Source organism: Calypte anna, chromosome W (assembly GCF_003957555.1).
Source record: "Calypte anna isolate BGI_N300 chromosome W, bCalAnn1_v1.p, whole genome shotgun sequence".
In the NCBI taxonomy this organism is placed as follows: Eukaryota; Metazoa; Chordata; class Aves; order Apodiformes; family Trochilidae; genus Calypte; species Calypte anna.
Window position 1 is genome coordinate 16,095,019 of NC_044276.1, and position 20,742 is coordinate 16,115,760.

At 42.0% G+C, this 20,742-nt stretch overlaps 1 protein-coding gene across 1 annotated transcript; it reads left to right on the forward strand.

Moving 5' to 3' along the window:
• The first annotated feature begins 1,714 nt into the window (after positions 1-1,714).
• Positions 1,715-15,958, forward strand: LOC103533790 (DDB1- and CUL4-associated factor 12). The gene is made up of 8 exons (XM_030468337.1): positions 1,715-1,777; positions 4,734-4,940; positions 6,173-6,233; positions 9,361-9,554; positions 10,644-10,709; positions 11,401-11,563; positions 14,728-14,912; positions 15,677-15,958. Exons 1-8 carry the CDS (start codon positions 1,715-1,717, stop codon positions 15,833-15,835), a joined length of 1,098 nt encoding a protein of 365 aa, XP_030324197.1. The 3' UTR covers positions 15,836-15,958.
• Positions 15,959-20,742: the final 4,784 nt, after the last annotated feature.

A 20,742-nucleotide genomic window follows, 5' to 3' on the forward strand; every position in this document is an offset into this window, starting at 1 on the left:
GATTTCCCACGTGGCCTGGCTTTTCAATAATAACAAATCAAATCGACGTCTTAATTGCTACTCTCATACAGAGGAACTAGCAATGTAGCAGCTTGTCTGACAGTGTGATCTGGGTCTGAAAGGTGCAGCCTATTTCATGTGCTGTAGTCTGCCGTCTGGTCTGGGACTCTGGCACTGGGACTAATAAAGCCCATTCAGCTCTAGTAGTTGATATGCAGCAAGCAGTTGCCAGCTAGTGACAAAACCAGTTCTCTGGCTTAGTGGAGTGGTTTTGGATGTAATACAGCATTGAGATGGTGATGTGCTGAGAAAAACCTGGCAAACATCGAGCAGAATAACACATGGCACTTATGTACAAGGTGTGCCTGGAGTTGCTGGGTGTGACTCACTTCCCCACAGTCTGTTTGCTGTGTTTTGTGAAGTCTGGTTGCACCTGGGTAATCTTATTTGTACAGCTTTGACTTTAAGTGTGTGTTGAATTCCCATTAGCCAGTAGGGTTGGTTCACCTATTGATTTCAACATAATATAGAAAGGGACTTTTGCACAGCAAAAGGTACTTTCCTAAAGTACTTGGAACTGTCTCTTACTAACTCTTCCTGGCTCTGGATGTGTCGGTGGCTGCCAGGAGGAATAGCTAAGCTGTCTGTGTAATCCTTACCTTATGATCCTTTAAGGCAACATTTGCAGTGTGAATCTGCAATGGAAACAGCGAGGCTAAGAGTAAGATCTTGCTTGGGGAATGATGGGTTTGAATGTTAGACCTGCTCCAAGTTGTGCTTTGAGCGCTGCTGGTGGTGGGGGTGCACCAGATAACTTCATATCAGGGTTTAGACCCAGCTGGTACCAACCAGGTTTCCTCTCACTCGCACACACCCCACCCCCCCCCCCCCCCCCCATGGGATAGGGAGGAGAAAATCCACCTAAAGGCTCATCAGTTGAGACAAGGACAGGGAGGTTTTCACTCCCCAATTATGGTCACCAGACAGACTCAACTTGGGAAGAGAAAAAAAATAATCTACCAGGAAAAAGAGAAAACATGACCAGATCTCAATACCTTCCCCCCACCCCTCACTTCTTCATGGGCCCAAATTCCTTCATTCCTGCCTCACTGTCAGCAGCACAGGGGGATGGGCAGTGGGGGTTTAGGGTCAGTTCACCACACATTTTTTCTGCCACTCCTTCCTCCTCAGGGGGAGGGCTCTTCACAGCCTTTCCCTGCTCCAACACAGGGTCCCTCTCTAAAACATTCTGGGATTCTGTGACATAAAGCTGCTGCCAGGGAGTGTCACAGGTGGAAGAGACCTCCAAGATCATCCAGTCCAACCTTTCGCTAACACCACAGTCAACTACTACACCATGTCCTTAAGGACCAGGTCCAAATGCCTTTTAAATGCCTCCAGGGATGGTGACTCCACCACTGTCCTGGGCAGGCCATTCCAATGCCTGACAACCCTCTTGGTGAAAAAATATTTCCTAACATCTAACCTAAACCTCCCCTGGTGCAGCTTCCATCCATTCTCTCTGGTCCTATCACAGTTCACTAAGGAGGCGAGGCTTTTTCCCTCCTTGCTCCAGCCTCCCTTGAGGTAGTTGAAGAGAGCTATAAGGTCTCCTCTCAGCCTCCTCCAGACTAAACACCCCCAGCTCCCTCAGCCACTCCTCACAGGACTTGTGCTCCAGGCCCTTAATGAGCTTCGTTGCCCTTTTCTGGACATGGTCCAGCACTTCTATGTCTTTCTTACAGTGAAGTGCCCAGAACTGAATGCAATATTCAAGGTACATCCTCACCAGAGCTGCGTACAGAGGGATGATCACCTCCCTATTCCTGCTGGCCACTGAGTTCCTAATACAAGCCAGGATGCCATTGGCCCTCTTGGCCACCTGTACACACTGCTGACTCATATTAAGTCAACTGTCAACCAATACCCCCAGGTCCCTTTCCAACTTACAGCTCTCTAACGACACTTCCCCAAGTCTGTAGCTTACCATGGGGTTGTTATGACCCAGGTGTAAGACCTGGCATTTGGCCTTGTTAAATCTCATACAATTAACCTTGGCCCATTGGTCCAACCTGTCTAAGTCCCGCTGTAAGGCTTCCCTACCCTCCAGCAGGTTGACACAGCCACCTAGTTTGGTGTCATCTGCAAATTTACTGAGAGCACACTCAATCCCCTCATCCAAATCATTAATGAAGATACTAAAGAGAAGAGGCCCCAGCACTGAACCCTGGGGGACACTGCTTGTGACCGGGCACCAGCCAGATTTAGTTCCATTCACGGCTACTCTTTCAGCCCGACCATCCAGCCAATTTTTTATCTAATGCAGGGTATATTTATCCAAGCCAAGTGTCATAAGTTTCTGAAGAAGAATGCTGTGCGAGACAGTGTCAAAAGCTTTACTAAAGTCCAGATAGACAATGTCCACAGCTCTTCCCTCATCCACTAGGCGAGTCATCTTGTTGTAGAATGAGATCACGTTAGTCAGACAGGACCTGCCTTTCATAAACCCATGCTGACTGGGCCTGATCACTTTGTTATCTTGTATGTACCGTGTGATGGTACTCAAGATGACCTGCTCCATAACCTTTCCTGGATTGTCCTTTTGGCCCTTCTTGTAGATGGGTGTTACATTTGCCAGTTTCCAATCAACTGGGACATCCCCAGTTTTCCAGGAATGTTGACAAATAATGGAGAGTAGCTTGTTGATCACTTCTGCCAGCTCCTTTAGTACCCTCAGGTGGATCCCATCTGGTCCCATAAGACTTGTGCACATCCATGCAGCACAACAGGGCACTGATCCTTTCCTCCCGGACTATGGGGCTTCATTCTGCTCCCCATCTTGGTCATCCAGTTCAGGAAGCTGGACCCTTAGGGAGCAATTGGCATTGATGAAGACTGAGGCAAAATGAGCACTAAGCAGTTTGGCCTTTTCCATGTCATTGGTCACAAGTTTCCCTCCCAGGTCGAGTAGAGAACCTCTGCCCACCCACTGTGATCTTCAGAGGCTACAGGTCCACATCTGCCCCACCACGGTCCTTCAGGAATTGCTCCACTGTGCTCCTCCATGGGCTGCAGAGAAATCTCTTCTTGGGCAATCTTCTCCCCCTCTTTCCTCACTCACCTTACTGACCTTGGTGTCTTTGCTCTGGCATTGCTCTCATCTCCCCCTCTCCTCTTCTCTGCAGGTCTTTATTTTTGCAGCTTTGTTTTCCCTTTTTTGAATGTGTTACTCGCAGAGGTGCGTCCAGCTTTCCATATCTGCTCAGCCTTGGGCAGAGGCGGGGCCAGCATTGGAACCGGGGGAGCTTCCAGCAGCTTCACACAGCCCACGCACAGCCCACCCCCCAGTCTGTGAGCTGGAGGACTTAAGGAACAAAGGGCAACTCTGATTCTTTGTCATGTATAATGTCAAAGGAGGACTTTGAAAATTCAGTTATTCAAAGAATGATGCTATGGTGTCTTGTGAAAGATCTTGTGATGTACTTCTAATCTAGCAAAAGTACCAGTTATGTTATTGAACATACCGTAAGCTTCCTGGAGCAGGGTTTTAGCTTACAGCCAACTAGACAACTAATTCTATCTTAAAAACAGCTCTTTTCTCAGGGCAGGCCTGCTCTGTGTTAAAAGCTGGGCAGGCACTTCTGTGTTTAACATTCTTGGCCACGTAGCATTTGCATCCAAATTTTAAATGTTGCTAGTAAAATTGTGTGGGCAGTGGATGAGGGCTATTGTTAGCATTGTTTTCCTGTGTGAATACAGAAAAACATAATGAGCTTCACCTGGCCCCATCTCTGCAGTTTGTCTGGGTCCTTATGGATGACATGCTGTCCCTTTGGCTTATTAACAGCACCACTCAGTTTGGTGTCATCTGCAAACTTGCTGATGATGCACTCGATCCCACTGTCTATATCATTGTTAAAAATATTAAACAGTATAGGTCCCAGTATGGACCCCTGAGGGATACCACTTGTTGCTGGTCTTCATTTCGACTTTGAGCCATTAACCACTACCCTCTGGATGCAACCATTCCACCAATTTCTTAATTACCAAACAGTCTACCCATCAAATCCATATCTTTTCATCTTGGTGTGTAGGATATTGTGGGGGGAACTGTGTCAAAGACCTTACAGAAGTCCAATTAGATGACATCTTTAGCTCTTCCCTTTTCTACTGATGTAGTAACTCTATCATAGAAGGCTACCAGATTGGTCAGGCCAGACATTTAGTTACTATTCTCTGTGTGTCTCCAGAAAATAAACTGCATTTATATAAATTTATCAACTGTCAGTTCGAGAAAGCAAAAACTTCATGGTAAATATCTTATCTGGGAGGCAGGAGACTTGTGCTAAGCCCCCTGGGGCTTACTGGCTATTTTGAGGTGGGTCTATTTCTCACTGTTTTACAAGGAAACTGGAAAACTATATTATTTTGTCATGGCATTGAATAGAGAAAAGAGTTTTAGATTCAAGGATTTTGTTAAATGGGAAGCCTCCCATGACAAATTGCTCTTTTCCGTAGGTGTGAAAACCAAATGGGATGATTTAAATAAAACTCACTGTAATTAATTTTGTTTATTTGTTTTAAGAAGGAGTTTATGCATGTTTCAGCCATACTTGCAGCATTTGTGGATTCCAACTTTAAAAGAATATCAGTTCAAAATTGGAAGGATATTTGGCTTTCTTGTTTTTTCTCATCTGTTTGATAATGATTTACAATTCCTTTTTTTTCCCCAGTTATTTGTAGTAGATGTCTGGACTGGTCAAATTACCAAGATTCCTATTCTGAAAGATCGTGAACCTGGCATGATGAACCAGCAGGGATGTGGTATTCATGCCATTGAGCTCAACCCCTCGAGGACCCTTCTGGCCACAGGTGGAGACAACCCCAACAGTCTTGCAATTTATCATCTGCCTACACTCGATCCTGTCTGTGTGGGAGATGTAAGTGAGATCATTTGGGCAAAGTTTATTCTGTCACTTACAAAAATTACTGCTTTGAAGTGCATAAGGTCAGAGCAAGGTTAAAATTTGGGAGTCTTATAGTGGCGAGTGAATTTCTGAAAGCTTGAAAACATTCCTGATTGACTTTTTTTACATTTTAAATATGATTGAGTACACAAACATGAGATGATTTGCAGGGTTCTATGTCAGATTTCTTTCTCCTCACTCTTGTTTGAGTCTACTTCAGATTACTTTTAAGCATTGAAAGTGTAACAAAATCATAACTGTTAAAATCAAATTGTGGTGATGACCTCTGAAACTAGTTTTAGAGAAAAGCTCTTTTGGGAAACTGAAAAGATGATACAGGTTGTTCATATTTTTTGCTTCTCCAGTGCATCTTATGTATGATTATTCCAGAGGTGGAACTTGGTTTTAAGTATTAGTTCTAACCCAGTGAATTAGGTCTTGATAGACTCTGGTACTGCTTATATTTCTGAAACATCATGAGGACTTTTTAAAATAGCCAGTCTTAAAAAGAAAAAGGCTGCCATCAGCATAGTAGTGTTCCGTAAGTTCTTCTCTCTCATTTCTCCTTTTTAATTCAGGACTTCATAGGTTAGTTAACTAGAACAGCAGAGGTCAGGTCAGACTGTGCAGATAACCAGCTGCAGAAAGGCTTGACTCTGTAGATTTGTATGAATTGCTATTAATTTGCCTGCTCCTGTGACTCTGCAGCTTTACAAACAGAACTAGAGCCTTATGGTCTTTTTTCCCCCACAGGTTTCTCACCTGCTTAAAGAAAAAAATATTGAAGTAATAGTCTTGAAAAAATAATCTGTAGATCATATATTGTAAGCATAATGCTTTGGTTACTTTCATTTCCTCAAATGCACATCCCTACTATAAAAAGTATGTAGCTACTTTACAGAAGTAAATAATACTGCTTGGGAAAATCCAAGTCTTTAAAACTGAGATCAATTCATCCTTGGTCAGACAACTTTTTTTCCTTTTCTTGATTCCTCTCTATTACTTAGACACTTCAAATTCAAAAAAAGTTAAAATTACTGTTAGGTACTTAAGCTGCTCCAGCTTGATGCTGGGATCTTATCTGCATGTTTTTAAGATAAGCCTGTTTTGAGTTTGTACTTTAAAAAAAAAAGTGAAGCATTCTTGTCTGCTTTGAGACCACTCAAGAATATAATGTCACAGAAAATCTGTCTCTTTTCTTTTAGGATGGACATAAGGACTGGATATTTTCAATTGCATGGATCAGTGATACTATGGCTGTTTCTGGTAAATTTTTAACTTTTCTTACCAGAATTTTATATTGATGTACAGCACTTGATAGGAATCACCTTTATCAAGGTATTTGAAGCCTCTTGGAACTACTTTATCTATTTAAACCATTCTTGGTCTTCTTGGACTTCACCTTGGACTTCTGGTGGACAGACTTGGGGCTGTTTAGGAATCTGGTTGACAGAGTCCTTGGGAGTCAGTCCTGAAGGGCAAAGGAGTCCAGGAAGGCTGGACATTCTTCAAAAAGGAAGTCTTAAAGGCACAGGAGCAGGGCATCCCCCTGTGCTGAAAGATGAGCCGGTGGGGAAGAAGAGAGGCCTGGCTGAACAAAGAGCTTTGGTTGAGAAAAAGGAGAGTTTATGGCTTTTGGAAGAAGGGGCAGGCAACTCAGGGGCACTATAAAGATGTTTTGAGGATAAAATTAGAAGGGCCAAAACCCAACTGGAACTTAATCTCTCTACTGCCATAAAAGACAATAAGAAATGTTTCTATAAATATATTAGTGACAAAAGGAGGGCTAAGGAGAATCTCCATCCTTTATTGTATGCAGGGGTGGGGGGCAGGGGGACACACATAGTGACAAAGGATGAGGAAAGGGCTGAGGTACTTAATGCCTTTTTTGCCTCAGTCTTTAGCAGTAAGACCAGTTGTTCTCCGAGTACCTAGCTCCCTTAGTGGGAAGACAGGTACAGGGAGCAGAATGAAGCCCCCATAATCCAAGGCGAAATGGTTGGCGACCTACTACACCATTTAGACACACACTAGTCTGTGGGGCCAGATGGGATCACACAAGGATGTTGAGAGAGCTGGTAGAAGTGTTCACCAAGCCACTTTCCATCATTTACCAGCAGTCCTGGCTAACTGGGGTGGTCCTAGCTGACTGGAGGTTAGCAAATGTGATGCCCATCTAAAAAAGAGCTGAAAGGAGGATCCAGGGAACTACAGGCCTCTCAGCCTGACCTCGGTGCCAGGGAAGATTATGGAGCAGATCATCTTGGATGTCATTATGCAGCACATGAGGGATAACCAGGTGATCAGGCCCAGTCAGCATGGGTTTATCAAAGGCAGGTCTGTCTTGACTAAGCTGATGTTCTGCCATGACAAGGTGACCCATTTAGTGGATAAGGGAAAGGCTGTGGATGTTGTATACCTAGACTTTAGTAAAGCCTTTGACAATGTTTCCCACATCATTCTGGAGAAACTGGTTGCTCATGACTTGGACTGATGTATGCTTCACTGTGGGTAAAAAAACTGGCTGTCTGGCTGAGCCCAAAGAGTTGTGGTGAAAGGAGTTAAATCCAGATGGTGGCTGGTCACTAGTGGTGTTCCCCAGGGCTCAGTGTTGGGGCCAGTTCTGTTTAATGTCTTTATCAATGGTCTAGATGAGGAGATCAAGTGCTTCCTTAGCATGTTTACACATGACACCAAGTTGTGTGAGAGATTTGATCTGCCTGAGGGTAGGAAGGCTCTGCAGAGGGTCCTGGACAGGCTGGATTGAGGGGCTGAGGCCAATTGCATAAAGTTCAACAAGGCCAAGTGCTGGGTCCTGTACTTGGGTCACAACAACCCCAGGCAATGCTCCATACTTGGGCAGAGTGGCTGAAAAGCTGCTGGTTGACAGTGGCTGAATATGAGCCAGAGTGTGCCCAAGTGGCTAAGAAGGCCACCAGCATCCTGTCTTGTATCAGCACTGGTGTGGGCAGCAGGAGAAGTGATTGTCCCCCTGTACTTGGCAATGGTGAGGCCACACCTTGAATCCTGGGGTCAATTGCGGGCCCCTCAGGACAAGAAGGACATGGAGGGGTTGGAGTGTGTCCAGAGAAGGGCAACAGAGCTGGGGAAGGGTCTGGAGCACAAGTCTTATGAGATGCATCTGAGGGAATTGGGATTGTTTAGTTTGGAGAAGAGGATAGTGATGGAGACCTTATTGTTCTCTACAACTGCCTGAGAGGAGGTTGGAGCCAGGGTGGCTGTTGGTCTCTTCTTCCAAGGAACAAGTGATAGAACAAGAGGAAATGGCCTCAAGTTGTGCCACGGGAAGTTTAGATTGGATTTAGGAACAATTTCTTCCCTGCAAGGGTTGTCAGGCCCTGGCTCAGGCTGCCCATGGCAGCAGTGGAGTTCCCATCCCTAGAGGGATCTAGAAGATGTTTAGATTTGGTGCTTGGGGACATGGCTTAGTGGTGGCCTTGGCAGTATTGGGTGAACACTTGGACTTCATGATCTTAAGGGTGTTTTCCAACCAAAATGATTCTATGATTGTGTGGGGAAGAAATTGAGGTACATATCAAATCTGTCAGAGCTTACTTGATGGAAATTAGTTGTCTAAACATCAGAAGGGGATGGGTATAGGACCTTGTATTAAGTGTGTGTTGATCTATGAGCCAAAGACATTCAGCTTTCTTCATCCAGCATTGTTATTCTTATTGATTCACATTTTGGATGAATACCTTCAAATTTAGTAGAAAAATAAAATTTCTTGTTTGTTTGACCACTGTTCCTATGTTGCATTCTTAAAACAAGAGGTTGCATGGGTTTATAAAAATAATTTTAAAAACAGATTTGATACAAATTGGTACAGATTGTGGTTTGAAATATCTGTTTCTGTTCAGTTCTCAAGTGTGTGTACATATCCATAAGCATACTGGCAGAAATCAAATGGTCCAAAATTGGTGTAAACCCAACTGAATTTTCATTTGTATTGGCTTAACAGGCTCTGTCAATCTCATCTTGATAAGCCAGGCTCAGCATGTAGGCCTCTGAGTTTATTCTACGTGCATATCTCTAATGGTGATTGTTGTACAGGATTGTGGTTTTTGATGCATCCCTAATCAATTTGAAAACAGATGGGGTGATCTAACTGCTTGGAAACCATGTAGACAAACCAGTTGACAGTGAGTTCATAATGTCATGAAATTTACAGCTCAGTAAAATCATGTTTTTTGTTAATAATAATTAATATGTGGGCACCAGCAGTGTCTTCAGTTAGATTAAATTAATAGTAATAGTATCCTTACTTTCATACTCTATTGTTCATTGCAGTTCCTTTTTTAAAAAGGGGAATTGATATAGATAGATATATATATATATATATATAAAATGCTGTTATGGACTATTTGTTCAGGTTCCCGAGATGGTTCAATGGGTCTCTGGGAAGTCACAGAGGATGTATTGTCCAAAAGCAATGCCAGACATAATCTCTCTCAAGTTCCTGTCTATGCCCACATAACACACAGGGCTCTGAAGGATATCCCCAAGGAGAACACTAATCCTGACAACTGCAAAGTACGAGCATTGGCTTTCAACAATAAGAACAAGGTCAGTAAGATAAGCAAGACAGTTGAGAAGTCCTAAAGCTGTCCATATGTATTAGAAAATGGAAAAAGCAATGTAAATCAAATATACTGTAGAAGCAACCTAATTTTTTTTCCCCTGATCCTTTTGCATTTTTCTCATATGAGGTGGTCTCTTTGTCTGCTATGTCTGTTTCTGCCCAAGTGCTTGGAGAAGTCCATAAGAAAAAAAATCTTTCCAGAAGGAACAGTTTTCCTATGGTTTTGATTTTAGACTTGCACCCTAAAGAGGGCAGATGGAGAATGTTTACAAGAAGCATATAAAGCACCAAAACACATCTTGCAGCTTGAATCCCACTTTTGAGTGCTCTTACTGCTTTCCTTCACCCTTTATGAAAACCAGCTAACTTTTAGTCAGTTGCTGTTTTGATGGCGAAATTGTTACTGGATTGCTCAGCAAGTGAGGTGACAGACACACAGGACAGGTGCCGATGCTTGCTTTAGTGTTATTTTGTTGGTGTTTAACAAACAGTAAATGTTAAACTCCCCCATGCTGATCTGTTATTCTAGAGAATTTTACTGGGATAAGTGAGTGTAGCAATTCATCCCCCACTACTTTTCTTTCTTCCCTCAACAGAGAATGTCTGAAGCAAAGGCGTGTGCGCTATCAGAAGCATGGTGCTCCTTCAGGCTTTATTTTTCACTATAGCTGTTAATTATTCCTCTGTGATGGAGACTTTGTGTAGATTTTCCAGTAGCATAGTGCCTTGGTAGAAATGTTTACTTCAGTGTCAGAATCAGTGTGGGAGCTGCTGTAGAGAATTGCCAACCCCAGCTTGTACTGTCTAATAATTCATAATTTCATTGTCTTACAAAATCTATGCTTTTGAAAGTTATTTTTGGTTATTTACTGTTTTATTAATTCTTATTCTACCTGGCACCTTTGTGCTATATTGTGTTCTATCAAGATCAATACAAAATGAAAAATTATCTTGATAATCATGTACAAAATTATGGATGAGTTCAATCTGGAGTATGCAGCCTGCCTAGTAGAGTGTGAGTTTGTAAGGACATCTGTAATACAGAAACTAACTCTCTTACTCCTTTTTAACAGGAACTGGGAGCTGTGTCCCTAGATGGGTATTTTCATCTTTGGAAAGCAGAACATGCACTATCAAAGGTTCTTTTCTTTTTGTTGATGAAAAATTTCAAAAATTGCCTAGCAGTTAAAGCTATTCACTGTTCTTCATCTCCTTTAAATGCCTGAAGAAAGAGCAACAGTGTTTATGAAACACTTAAAAGCTTTATGTAATATGAAATGTCCTAAAAATTAGAACTTGGGGAGAAACTCCCCTTATTTTGGAAGATGGGAGGTACTCTTAACTTTCTGCCAGTTCTGAGTGAGCTGAATGAACCATTCCATAGAGTATGATGGATAGTTGATATTAGCAGTGTTTATAAAGGAAGTTGCACTTATTTAAGTGGAATTGCAAATCAAACCCAGAAATATCTACACTAGTGTATGAGGTTAGCTTTTTCAGCTGAGAGATTATGTCTGTGTACAGCTGCTGAAGAAATAACAGCAGCTTAGAAAGACGTAGAACAATTTACCAAAATGTCCATTGTTCTTTGCATAATACTTGGCTTCAGCCTTTATCATCTCTGGTTCAAATAAGTCTTTCAATCTCCTTCATGTATTTTTTCTCTGGGTCAGGTGGTTGTTTTTCACTTCTGTTGTTGTGTCAAACTTATTTTTTAGCTGTGTATTGTTTTTTTCAATGTAAATTCCTTGAACATAGCTTACAGAATTATTCTATTAACATTTTGCTCCTTTCTCATAAAGTGTTGATTTGTCTTTCCTCTGTTTCCAGTTACTTTCCACAAAGTTGCCATACTGCAGGGAAAATGTGTGTTTGGCTTACGGTCAGGAGTGGTCAGTGTATGCAGTAGGATCACAGGCACATGTCTCATTTCTGGATCCCAGGCAGCCTTCTTACAATGTTAAATCCGTCTGTTCCAAAGAACGAGGCAGTGGTAAGAAATTTGTTAAAGGGTGCTTCAAGTGGTTTGCTTGCAGAAGTAACTATTAAGACTGCAGTAAGATAAGCTTTCAATAAATAGGAAGGGTTTTTCATGTAATGGACTAAATCATTAATAGTATATATAGGTTTTGCTTTTATGACAATATTCCTTGAACAACCAACAAACCAAACTTAAAAGCAACTCTGAAATCTAATGGTAGACATTAGTGCTTTTATGATAAAGAACTAAATTGTACACCATCCAAATATTACTGAATTTTTAAAAGTGGGCATTTTACTTATACTTATTTTTTACTGTCTTATTCTGTTTTACTTCATCTCAAAGCAAATCCAGTCTTTGTACCCCTGTTAATTATATGTATTCTTGCATTTTTCTCCGAAAACAGAAAAATGCATGTTGTTTGCTGTGTGCTGTCATATTTGGAGTTTGTACTTTGAGTGAATGCTTGCTTAAAAGCTTGCACATTGAGTGTGGATTCAGTAAGTCAAATTGAACCTTATACCAGGGCCAAGTGTGAGGGCTTGCAGGGTGCATGGTCCCATAAGGTTCTTTCCATACTCATTATTTTCAAACACGAGAAGGCACTGTTCTGTGATGCCCATTTTAAACCATATTAATCCCAAACTAATAAGTTGCAGTTCTTATTTAGCTTGGCTCTAGCATCCATCTCTTCATTGGGAAAGCTATCAAAAGAGAATGCATGTTGGCAAGGATTAGGAAAGTTTTATTTATGTGGTTACTGGAGTTTGAACAGTGCTGTCCACAAAAATGTCAGGCTCTGCTTCTTTCAGATACAGGAGAAGTTTCTATAATATGAGAAAGGGGGGGTAATAGTATTTCTGTCCTTTGTTTTTTGGTCCACCCAAGCTGCTAAGCCATGGCATAGTGTAACTGTGTCTGCTTTGCATGAGAAGGTAGATAATGTTTCCTAGTGCATCTTTTAAGTGCTGCTTTTCTTAGCAGCTGTACAGGGATGTGCAGCCTCTGGACTCCAGTTCTTGATCTGCAAGAGCAACTGCTTTCTGCTTGGCTGGCATGCAGTACGTCCTGTGCCCTTGACTTTATACCCTGGAGGTATCAATGTTAATGTGGACAGAGCTTGTGCAACATGGACTCTGTCTACTCTGTGTACGACATGCTATTGCATCTTCATTTCCTCCTGGGATACATAGAGCCTCCCTGCTCAATTTGCTGACCCAAATAGTCCAGGTGGTAGAGTGCTGGGAATGTAGGAGAGCTTACTGTGATCAGTTCTAGACTCAGTTTGTGCTTTTTGTTCTGTGAGAATTATTAATCTGAGGTACTTCAGCCCCTTAGGAGCCAATATGAAGTGCTGTTCTTGAAAGCCTGTTCTAAACAGTTCCTCTTAGCAATGGTACATCACATTCCTTCAACTATTTTTTTTTTCATTTTTTAGCTTTTTATTAATTAATTGCATTGAAATGTATATGCCATCTGCTTTCATACTCCATTACCTGTTTCTGTTAAGTGTATGTTCTGGTTACACTTGTGGAGCAAAAAATAAGAGGTGATCCCCTCTTGTGCTTTTCTCTTCTTATCCAAGCAACTGCTCTTGCTGATTGAAGAGGAATTAAAGTTTTCTGCATGCATTCATCATGCCCTTGTAATGAGGGGGGATATCTCCAACTTACATGCATTTTTAGTTCTCTGAATGCAAATGGAGATTCTTATACGAATCTGGTAAATCTACTTCAATGAGTGTGAGACATGCATAGTGGTTTCCCATCAATTAAGCCTGCAGCCAAGACTTCACCTCACATCTGGAGCATGACAATGTGGCCTTGCCTGTTCTAAGTGTGAGTCACAGATGGTGGTGGCTGTGGATATAATATCAGGTTGTAGAGGCAAAAGGATGAGGATGTGTTTCTAGTTAGGACTGTACAAAGGAGAAGGGCAAACACCTTGGCTGCATCTACACCTCTTAGATGTCTGCTGTCACATGTACTGCTGGGTATATTCCAGTGTGTTACAAGTTTTGTGACGTTAAGTCTCACTTGGTATGGTGGCAGCAGTTGGCATGTGGATGTAGCTAGCATAACTCACTCTTTTCCCCTATTTGAATGCTTGTTTAGGCTGTAATTCAGCAATACTTTAGAGTTTATAACCTGGCGTCATGTTGTGCAGGAAGGAAAAGCATAGAAGTGGCAAGGTTTAATCTGCATATGAGTCATTCGGGGTAGAATACTTACACAGAACAAACCTTTTGCACAATAGAGATGAAATGACAAGACATCTTGCAAATTCCTACATACATTATCTTCCAAGACTACTTCTAAAGGATCCTTGTTTAGCTGAAGCTTCAGATTTAGATTTTGTGCTAACAAAATGTACTCCTTTTACTCAATCTAATGACATAACTAAATTGTGCTAGAATGTGTTGTTTGGACTGGAAACTTGTAGCTTCCCATGTACTGATGTAATAAGGTGGTTATTGGATTCTTAGTCTGTTTTCATTGCTGCATGAAGTGCTAAAAGTGCCAGCTAGAAAGAATAAGATGTGCTTGTGAGAGAATATTTGTGCAGGGATAGCTTCACAATTATTTAAGGGCCAAATCTAAGCAGCTAAGTGACTAGTGATTGTTATGATTATACTTGCCTACAACTAGCTTGTTGATCAGCAAAATGCACTTGGTGGCAGCTGGGACAGTCATTTTTCTCACATAGTCACTTATTGCAGCTTGGCAGGTAGCTAGATAGAGTGTGAACTCATGGAGGAAACCAATGTGATGTTCTTTCCTCTGTCTGCTGCCATGTACTTACTCATGGTGTATTCACCTAGAGGCTTGTGGCAGACAGAGCAAAGCTGCTCTTGATCCTAAATGGCTTATTATCTTTGCTTATCTAGCAGAGATGGGGCCTGCTAAGAATCAAGCTTCTTAATATGCACCACTATCAGTGTAGCTGATGACCTCAGAGGAGAAGGGAAGTGTAGTATATGTAATTGAAACTTCTGTTTCAATAGTCTCAGTGGGATTTATCTGCACTGCTCCATAGCAGTGGAGAAATTTGTGTGTTGTGGAGAATACTAGTAGGTAGTTTCTCTTAAAGAAAATATTAGACATCAAGCAGCAACACTGCAGAGCCAAAGCATCCATCTTCCTTACTGCATTGTATGTCCCTTCTCTGTTTGACAGGTATTCGATCAGTGAGTTTCTATGAGCACATCATCACAGTGGGAACAGGGCAAGGCTCCTTACTGTTTTATGATATCAGAGCCCAGAGGTTCCTGGAGGAAAAGCCTCCACGTGCCTGCTATGGACAGAAGCAGAAATTAGGAGGAAGTGAAATTTTGAAGTTGACTACTGGGAAAGGCTGGCTGGTGAGTAGCTTGTAGCTGTTGGAGACCCTTTACACAGGAGCACCACAGGGTTCAAACTGGTTCTTTTTGTAGTCATGGGAGCTATTGTATGAAATGGGTCCCGGTACAACAGTGATCATGTAACTGATAACTGTAATGAAAAGCAAGAAGTACTGCAGAATTGCTTTCTACAAAAGCTTTATGAAAGGGTATTAAATGGCTGGTGTAAGGCATGCTGACTACTGTTCTTATGCACTGATTCATAAATGAACTAGATTTTATATCTTTATATTTTAAAATGTAATATAATTTCTAGTTTTCAGAACCTTTAACACAAAATACATTGTTTTCCTTTTAAAACATGTTACTCTGACATGGTATTCAAAGTAAGAGAGATTTGATTTAATTTGTGTGCAATTTTAGAAACACTGGCTTCCTGAGGTAATGCCATGACAAGCACTTGAGCTCAGTTTCCTGTAATGCTATCATAAAGCAATTAATGGTTTTGTCTAACCTCTCTTTATTATCTTTTGTATCATTGTGATGTGACTTTAAAAACTAATGAAACTTGATAACTTCCCCTACCCTTCACCTTCTTCCCTCCAATGTTTGGCCCAAATGTCCTCAGAAAAATCTTCAGGATAACTTTGGTATCTTCAAGTTGATTTAGGGAAGTATTAACAGAAAAAATCCCTTTTTAGGCTCTGAAAGCTGCCTTCTGCTTTCATGCAACAAGGCTTTGGGTTTGTCTGGCAACAATAACAATCTAAACTTTCCTTTAACAGAATCATGATGAAACCTGGAGGAATTATTTTTCTGACATAAATTTTTTCGCAAATGCTGTTTACACCCACTGCTATGACTCATCTGGAACGAAACTCTTTGTGGCAGGAGGCCCCCTTCCATCAGGACTTCATGGGAATTATGCTGGTCTCTGGAGCTAATGATAATCTTTATAAATGTTGGTCTTCAGACAGATTTCCACTTTTCCTTCCCTTTTCTTAACAGCAAAATTGTGTGATGCTATGGATTTCTGATTTAAATGCGAGTTATTTTTCGCAGTTTTATTTTGGTCTCCAAAATCTCCTTGTACATCTTTTTGAACCATTTTTTTTGCTTTAAACTCCTTGATTCTTTATATGAAAGTTTTTTTTAAATCCCTTTTTTAATTGTATTTGCTCCAGATTACTTTTCCCCCACATTTAGGATATCTTGGCCATTGTGCCCCCTCCCCTACTTTGCTTTCAGGTAGGATTCCTTGCTTATAGAGTGGTTGCTCCTGGGCTTTCTATGAAAGTTTAGGGGCTGTGTGTGTGCAGATACTTCATGTCAGTTACATTACCTGGAGTGAGAACTACTTGTAATTGAAGATATTTATAAGAGATAAGCCACTACTTTTATCTGCAGGGCCTGGCCCTGGCCTTGATTGATCTTATCTTTTAAAAGTACAAGTCTAAAGACACTGCTTATACATAGAGCAATATGGTAATTTTAAGCTGTACTCATTAAAGCCCAGGTATGGATTCCCCAGGGGTATTGCCCAAACTGCAAAAGTGCAGGAGTTCTCAAAAGTGCGCTTATATTTCAATTGTAGTTTTTACCAGTGCCAGGAGCAAAAATTGGTCTTCTGTTCCTTCTCTGTCTCAGATATCAGATTGCACAACTGGAGTTTGCTTAGGCTGTTCTGCAATATGGCTATTGCAGGGTGACGTTACATTGAGGTCCTGTAGAGATGCTGAGAGGAAATGGAGGCTAGGGACATGAGTGTTCTTGTCATTCAAAATGAACTAAATCTATGTATTTTCCAGATGAGACAAGGTTCCTTAATATGCTGCTGTGGTATCTCATGGGTTCTTCATAAACTGCCTGAAACCCAAGACCTTTTTTGTCCCAGGTTGTGGAAACTTTTCCCATTTTAGCTGTTCTGGTTGGTCATCTCCTCTAACAAGCCAATGGAACAAATAAACTGTTTTTTTTCCTCCATGGTTAAAGAGTGCATCTTGGATGTGTCTAATGCAAGCTAAAAGCTTTCCATGAAGCAAGATAACTTGCTGATAGCGCACATTGTGCTAGCATCTGCTGTCATCCTGCTTGCTATAGGAGATGCTCAACTTTTCCCCAAATTCCCTGCTGCCTTCTGCATTCCAACTTCCTCGAACTTCATGTGAGACTTGGTGGGGAGAATAGGTCTCATATGCTCCAGGTCTAGCTGTGAAGTGTCTGCATCCCAGGGTGATGGTCTTACCTAATACTCACCTAAAATGCAGGACTCCAGGGTGCTTCTCCTATCCTTTTTGCAGGCACCAAACTCTCAGCTTGCTACTGGTGCCTCTGTCCTCTGCTGGGATGAATGCCTTTCCCCTGTCTTTGTCACAGGTGAAGCAGAGTGTGCCTGTACCTCACTACTTTAGGGCCAAATGACCAGTTAATTGAAGCTGAGAAGGCAGACAAGGCTGGGACATGCTTTGTTCTCCTGTTTCTGCTGGAGGTCACAGACACCACTGTAAAGGAGCTCTAGTACCTTATGCTGTTTCTGCCAGATTGCCTAGAGATAGACTACATGTGTCTTCACAGTCCCTCTCATCTTTGTACTCAGTATCTTCATCAGTAACACCAAGCAGTGAGACTCAGGCTTAATTTCCAGTTGGTAGTGGAGACTTGAATGGAAAATCCTGGAAGGAATGCAGTTCCCTTCTATCCAGATGGAAATTCTGACAAGAGAAGAGCTCCCAGTTGTGCAACTGTCACAGAAGTATAATTTACACTGAGCACTGACACAGTTGCTTCACAAACACATCTCGACGTTTCATAATTCTACTTCCCTTGTGTGTTGGTTGCTTAAACTGAATCATTTTGCGGTGCTATGTGTGTGGCTATTTAGGCTCTTCTCTGAAAAGTGGCAAATATGCCACGGGGTATCAAAGGAGCTGTCATGTCCCTCCAGGTGGGTACATCTAGAGTTAATCTCTTTTAACAACCCGTTCAGCAAGATTAACCTCTTGAATTCTGAGTGGTACTCTAAGAGTAAGACCATTACCCAAGAGGCTTATACAAAACACAACTTTACTTAAAATTGTATAAGATTATAAAGCTTGTCAACAAACACAAAATAATATTACTCCTAAGGCAACAGGTTACAACTAACAGAACTTAGCAAAATAGTACTCTCAAAAAAATACTAGGTTACAACTTGCAAAACCTTCCAGGGATGGGACATCCATAACTTCCCTGGGCAACCTGTGCTAGTGTCTTACCATCCTCACATCTAAGAATTTCTTCCTAAGATCTCATCTAAATCTCCCCTCTTTCAGTTTAAAACTGTTCCTCTTCATCCCATCACTCCATGCCCTTGTCCAGAGTCCCTCGCCAGCTTTCCTGGAGCCCCTTCAGGCACTGGAAGGTGTTCTAAGGTCTCCCTGGAGACTTCTCTAGGATGAACAGGATGAACAACCCCAACTCTCTAATCCTGGCACCTTAGCAGAGGTGCTCCATCCCTGTAATCCTCTTTATGGCCTCCTCTGGACTCACTCCAACAGCTCCATACTTCTGGTGTTGGGGGCTCCAGAACCGGACCCAGCACTACAGGGGGGGTCTCACCAGAGTGGAGTAGGGGGGGGAAATCCCCTCCCTCACTCTGTTGGCCATACTGCTGGAGATGCAGCCCAGGACATGGGTGGTTTCTGGGCTGCCAGCACACACTGACAGCTCATGTTTAGCTTCTCATCACCCAACACCCTTAAGTCCTTCTCCTGAGGGCTGTTCTCAATCCATTTTCCACCCAGCCTGTAATTCTGCTTGGGGTTGTCCTGTCATATGGGTAGCACCTTGCACTTGGCCTTGTTGAACTTCATGAAGTTTTTTCACAGAATTGTCATGGTTGGAAAAACCTTCTAAGATCACCATGTCCAAACATCAGCCCAGAGAAAAAAAAAATCACCATGCCCACTAGAGCATGGCCTGAGGTGCCTCATGTACATGGTTTATAAATATTTCCAGGGATGGTGACTCCACCACCTCCCTGGGCAGCCTATTCCAATGCCTGACTATTCTCTCAGTAAAGAAATTCATCCTCAAATCTGGTCTAAACCTCCCCTGGTGCAAGTTCAGGCCATTTCCTCTAGTCCTATCATTGTTCACTTGAGAGAAGAGGCCAGCACCCACTTCACTACAACCTCCTTTCAGGGAGTCCCCCCTTAGCCTCCTCTTCTCCAAACAAAACATTCCCAATTCCCTCAGCCTCTCCTCATAGGACTTGTTCTCCAGACCCTTCACCAGCTTGGTTGCCTTTCTCTGAACTTGCTCCAGCAGCTCCATGTCTTTCTTGTTGTGAGGGGCCCAGAACATAACACAGCACTTGAGGTACAGCCTCACCAGTGCCAAACACAGGGGCACCATCACTGCCCTTCTCATACATACAGAGTTGGTAGTTGTTCTTTTTAAAGATGATGTAATGGTGCTTGTTTTGGTCTGTGGTGACAACATACTCCTTTGATTATTTTAGGGGTTTTAAAAAGTGGAATATATGGAGAAAAACATGGGTGAAATATGGAAGGATGTGTATTTGTAGTATTACTCCTCCCACTGTCGTGTAAGATCCCTGTGTCACAGGGATTATGTTCTGGTTAGGATTTTAGTTGGAGTTGATTTGAAGTGTCGTCTTTATTTTTTATTATTATTTTTTCCCCTCCTCTGAAGAAACTAGGCAAACACTTGAGTCTGAGTGTTCTCCAGTTCTGCTGATACAACATTTAATAGTTAGACAGTGTTACCAGTGCCAAAGGAAAGCTCCTGGTCTGGGAATCCTAGCCCTGATGTTGATTGAAGCCCCCCTGGGTGAGGGAGCAAAAGGGATATTTGTATAGACTGTGCTTCATCCTCTCAACATGGAGCCTGATCTTTCTGCAAAGTCAGCAGAGTCTCTGGGTTACTGAAGAGGTCACCGTGGCACTTCTGGAAAGTGTCCCTCTGCTGACACTTATCTCCCCGAGTACCTCAATGAGCAGTCCTAAAGCCTGGTAGTGTGAGTCCCCTTTTCCTCCCCTCTTTTTTTTCTGCATAGGAAGTTTTGGACAATTCTCAGAAGACAGTGGACAATGATGTAAAACTCCTCAAGTCTCACATGCTTTTATGCATTCTGCTATCAGGGTGCTTTCTTTCAAAGATAACTTCTCAGTCTTGTTGCTGTATGAAAATCCCACAAAAAAAATGGAAACAGATTTGATGGTACACAAACAAATTGGACAACAGAACTTAATTTCTAGCATGTTTCAGTGGTTTTAAATGCTTGTAGCAATACAGTTGTTAAGTTTCAGAGTATTTTGTGGTTAGTCATATGTCACTTTTGTTCCAGTCAGTGTTAGAAATTGAAGCAGAGAAAGGTGATGATATGCAAACTGTCCAAATATGTGATAGGAGAAATAGTAGAAAAAGCCATGTTTTCTTACTTGATTTGATTTTGCTGTCATACTGGTTTATATATCAGAATTGAAATCCAGTATCATGGTGAGAAAAGCAGAGGTTTCCTATTGAAGTGCAGGAATGGCTGTACAGCAGGGAATCTCAGCTCTGCGTGGGGGTGAGTTGGGTGCACATTGTTGTTCAAATGGCACATACACCCCTGTGATGGATGGAATTCAGTCTGGTGACAGTGCCTCAGTAGCTTCTTGGAGAATTCACTATGCTCTGCTGAGACCCAGTGGCATTCACATTTAGGCTTTCTTACATTCACATTCACATTTCTTATCTTTTCCAACGTTTCTTAATTATTTCCCTCCCTTGTTCTTTCTTGCCATCCTGAAGGGTCTGGGGATGCCTCCTCCAACCCAAATCATCCTATTACTGTAGCAATATT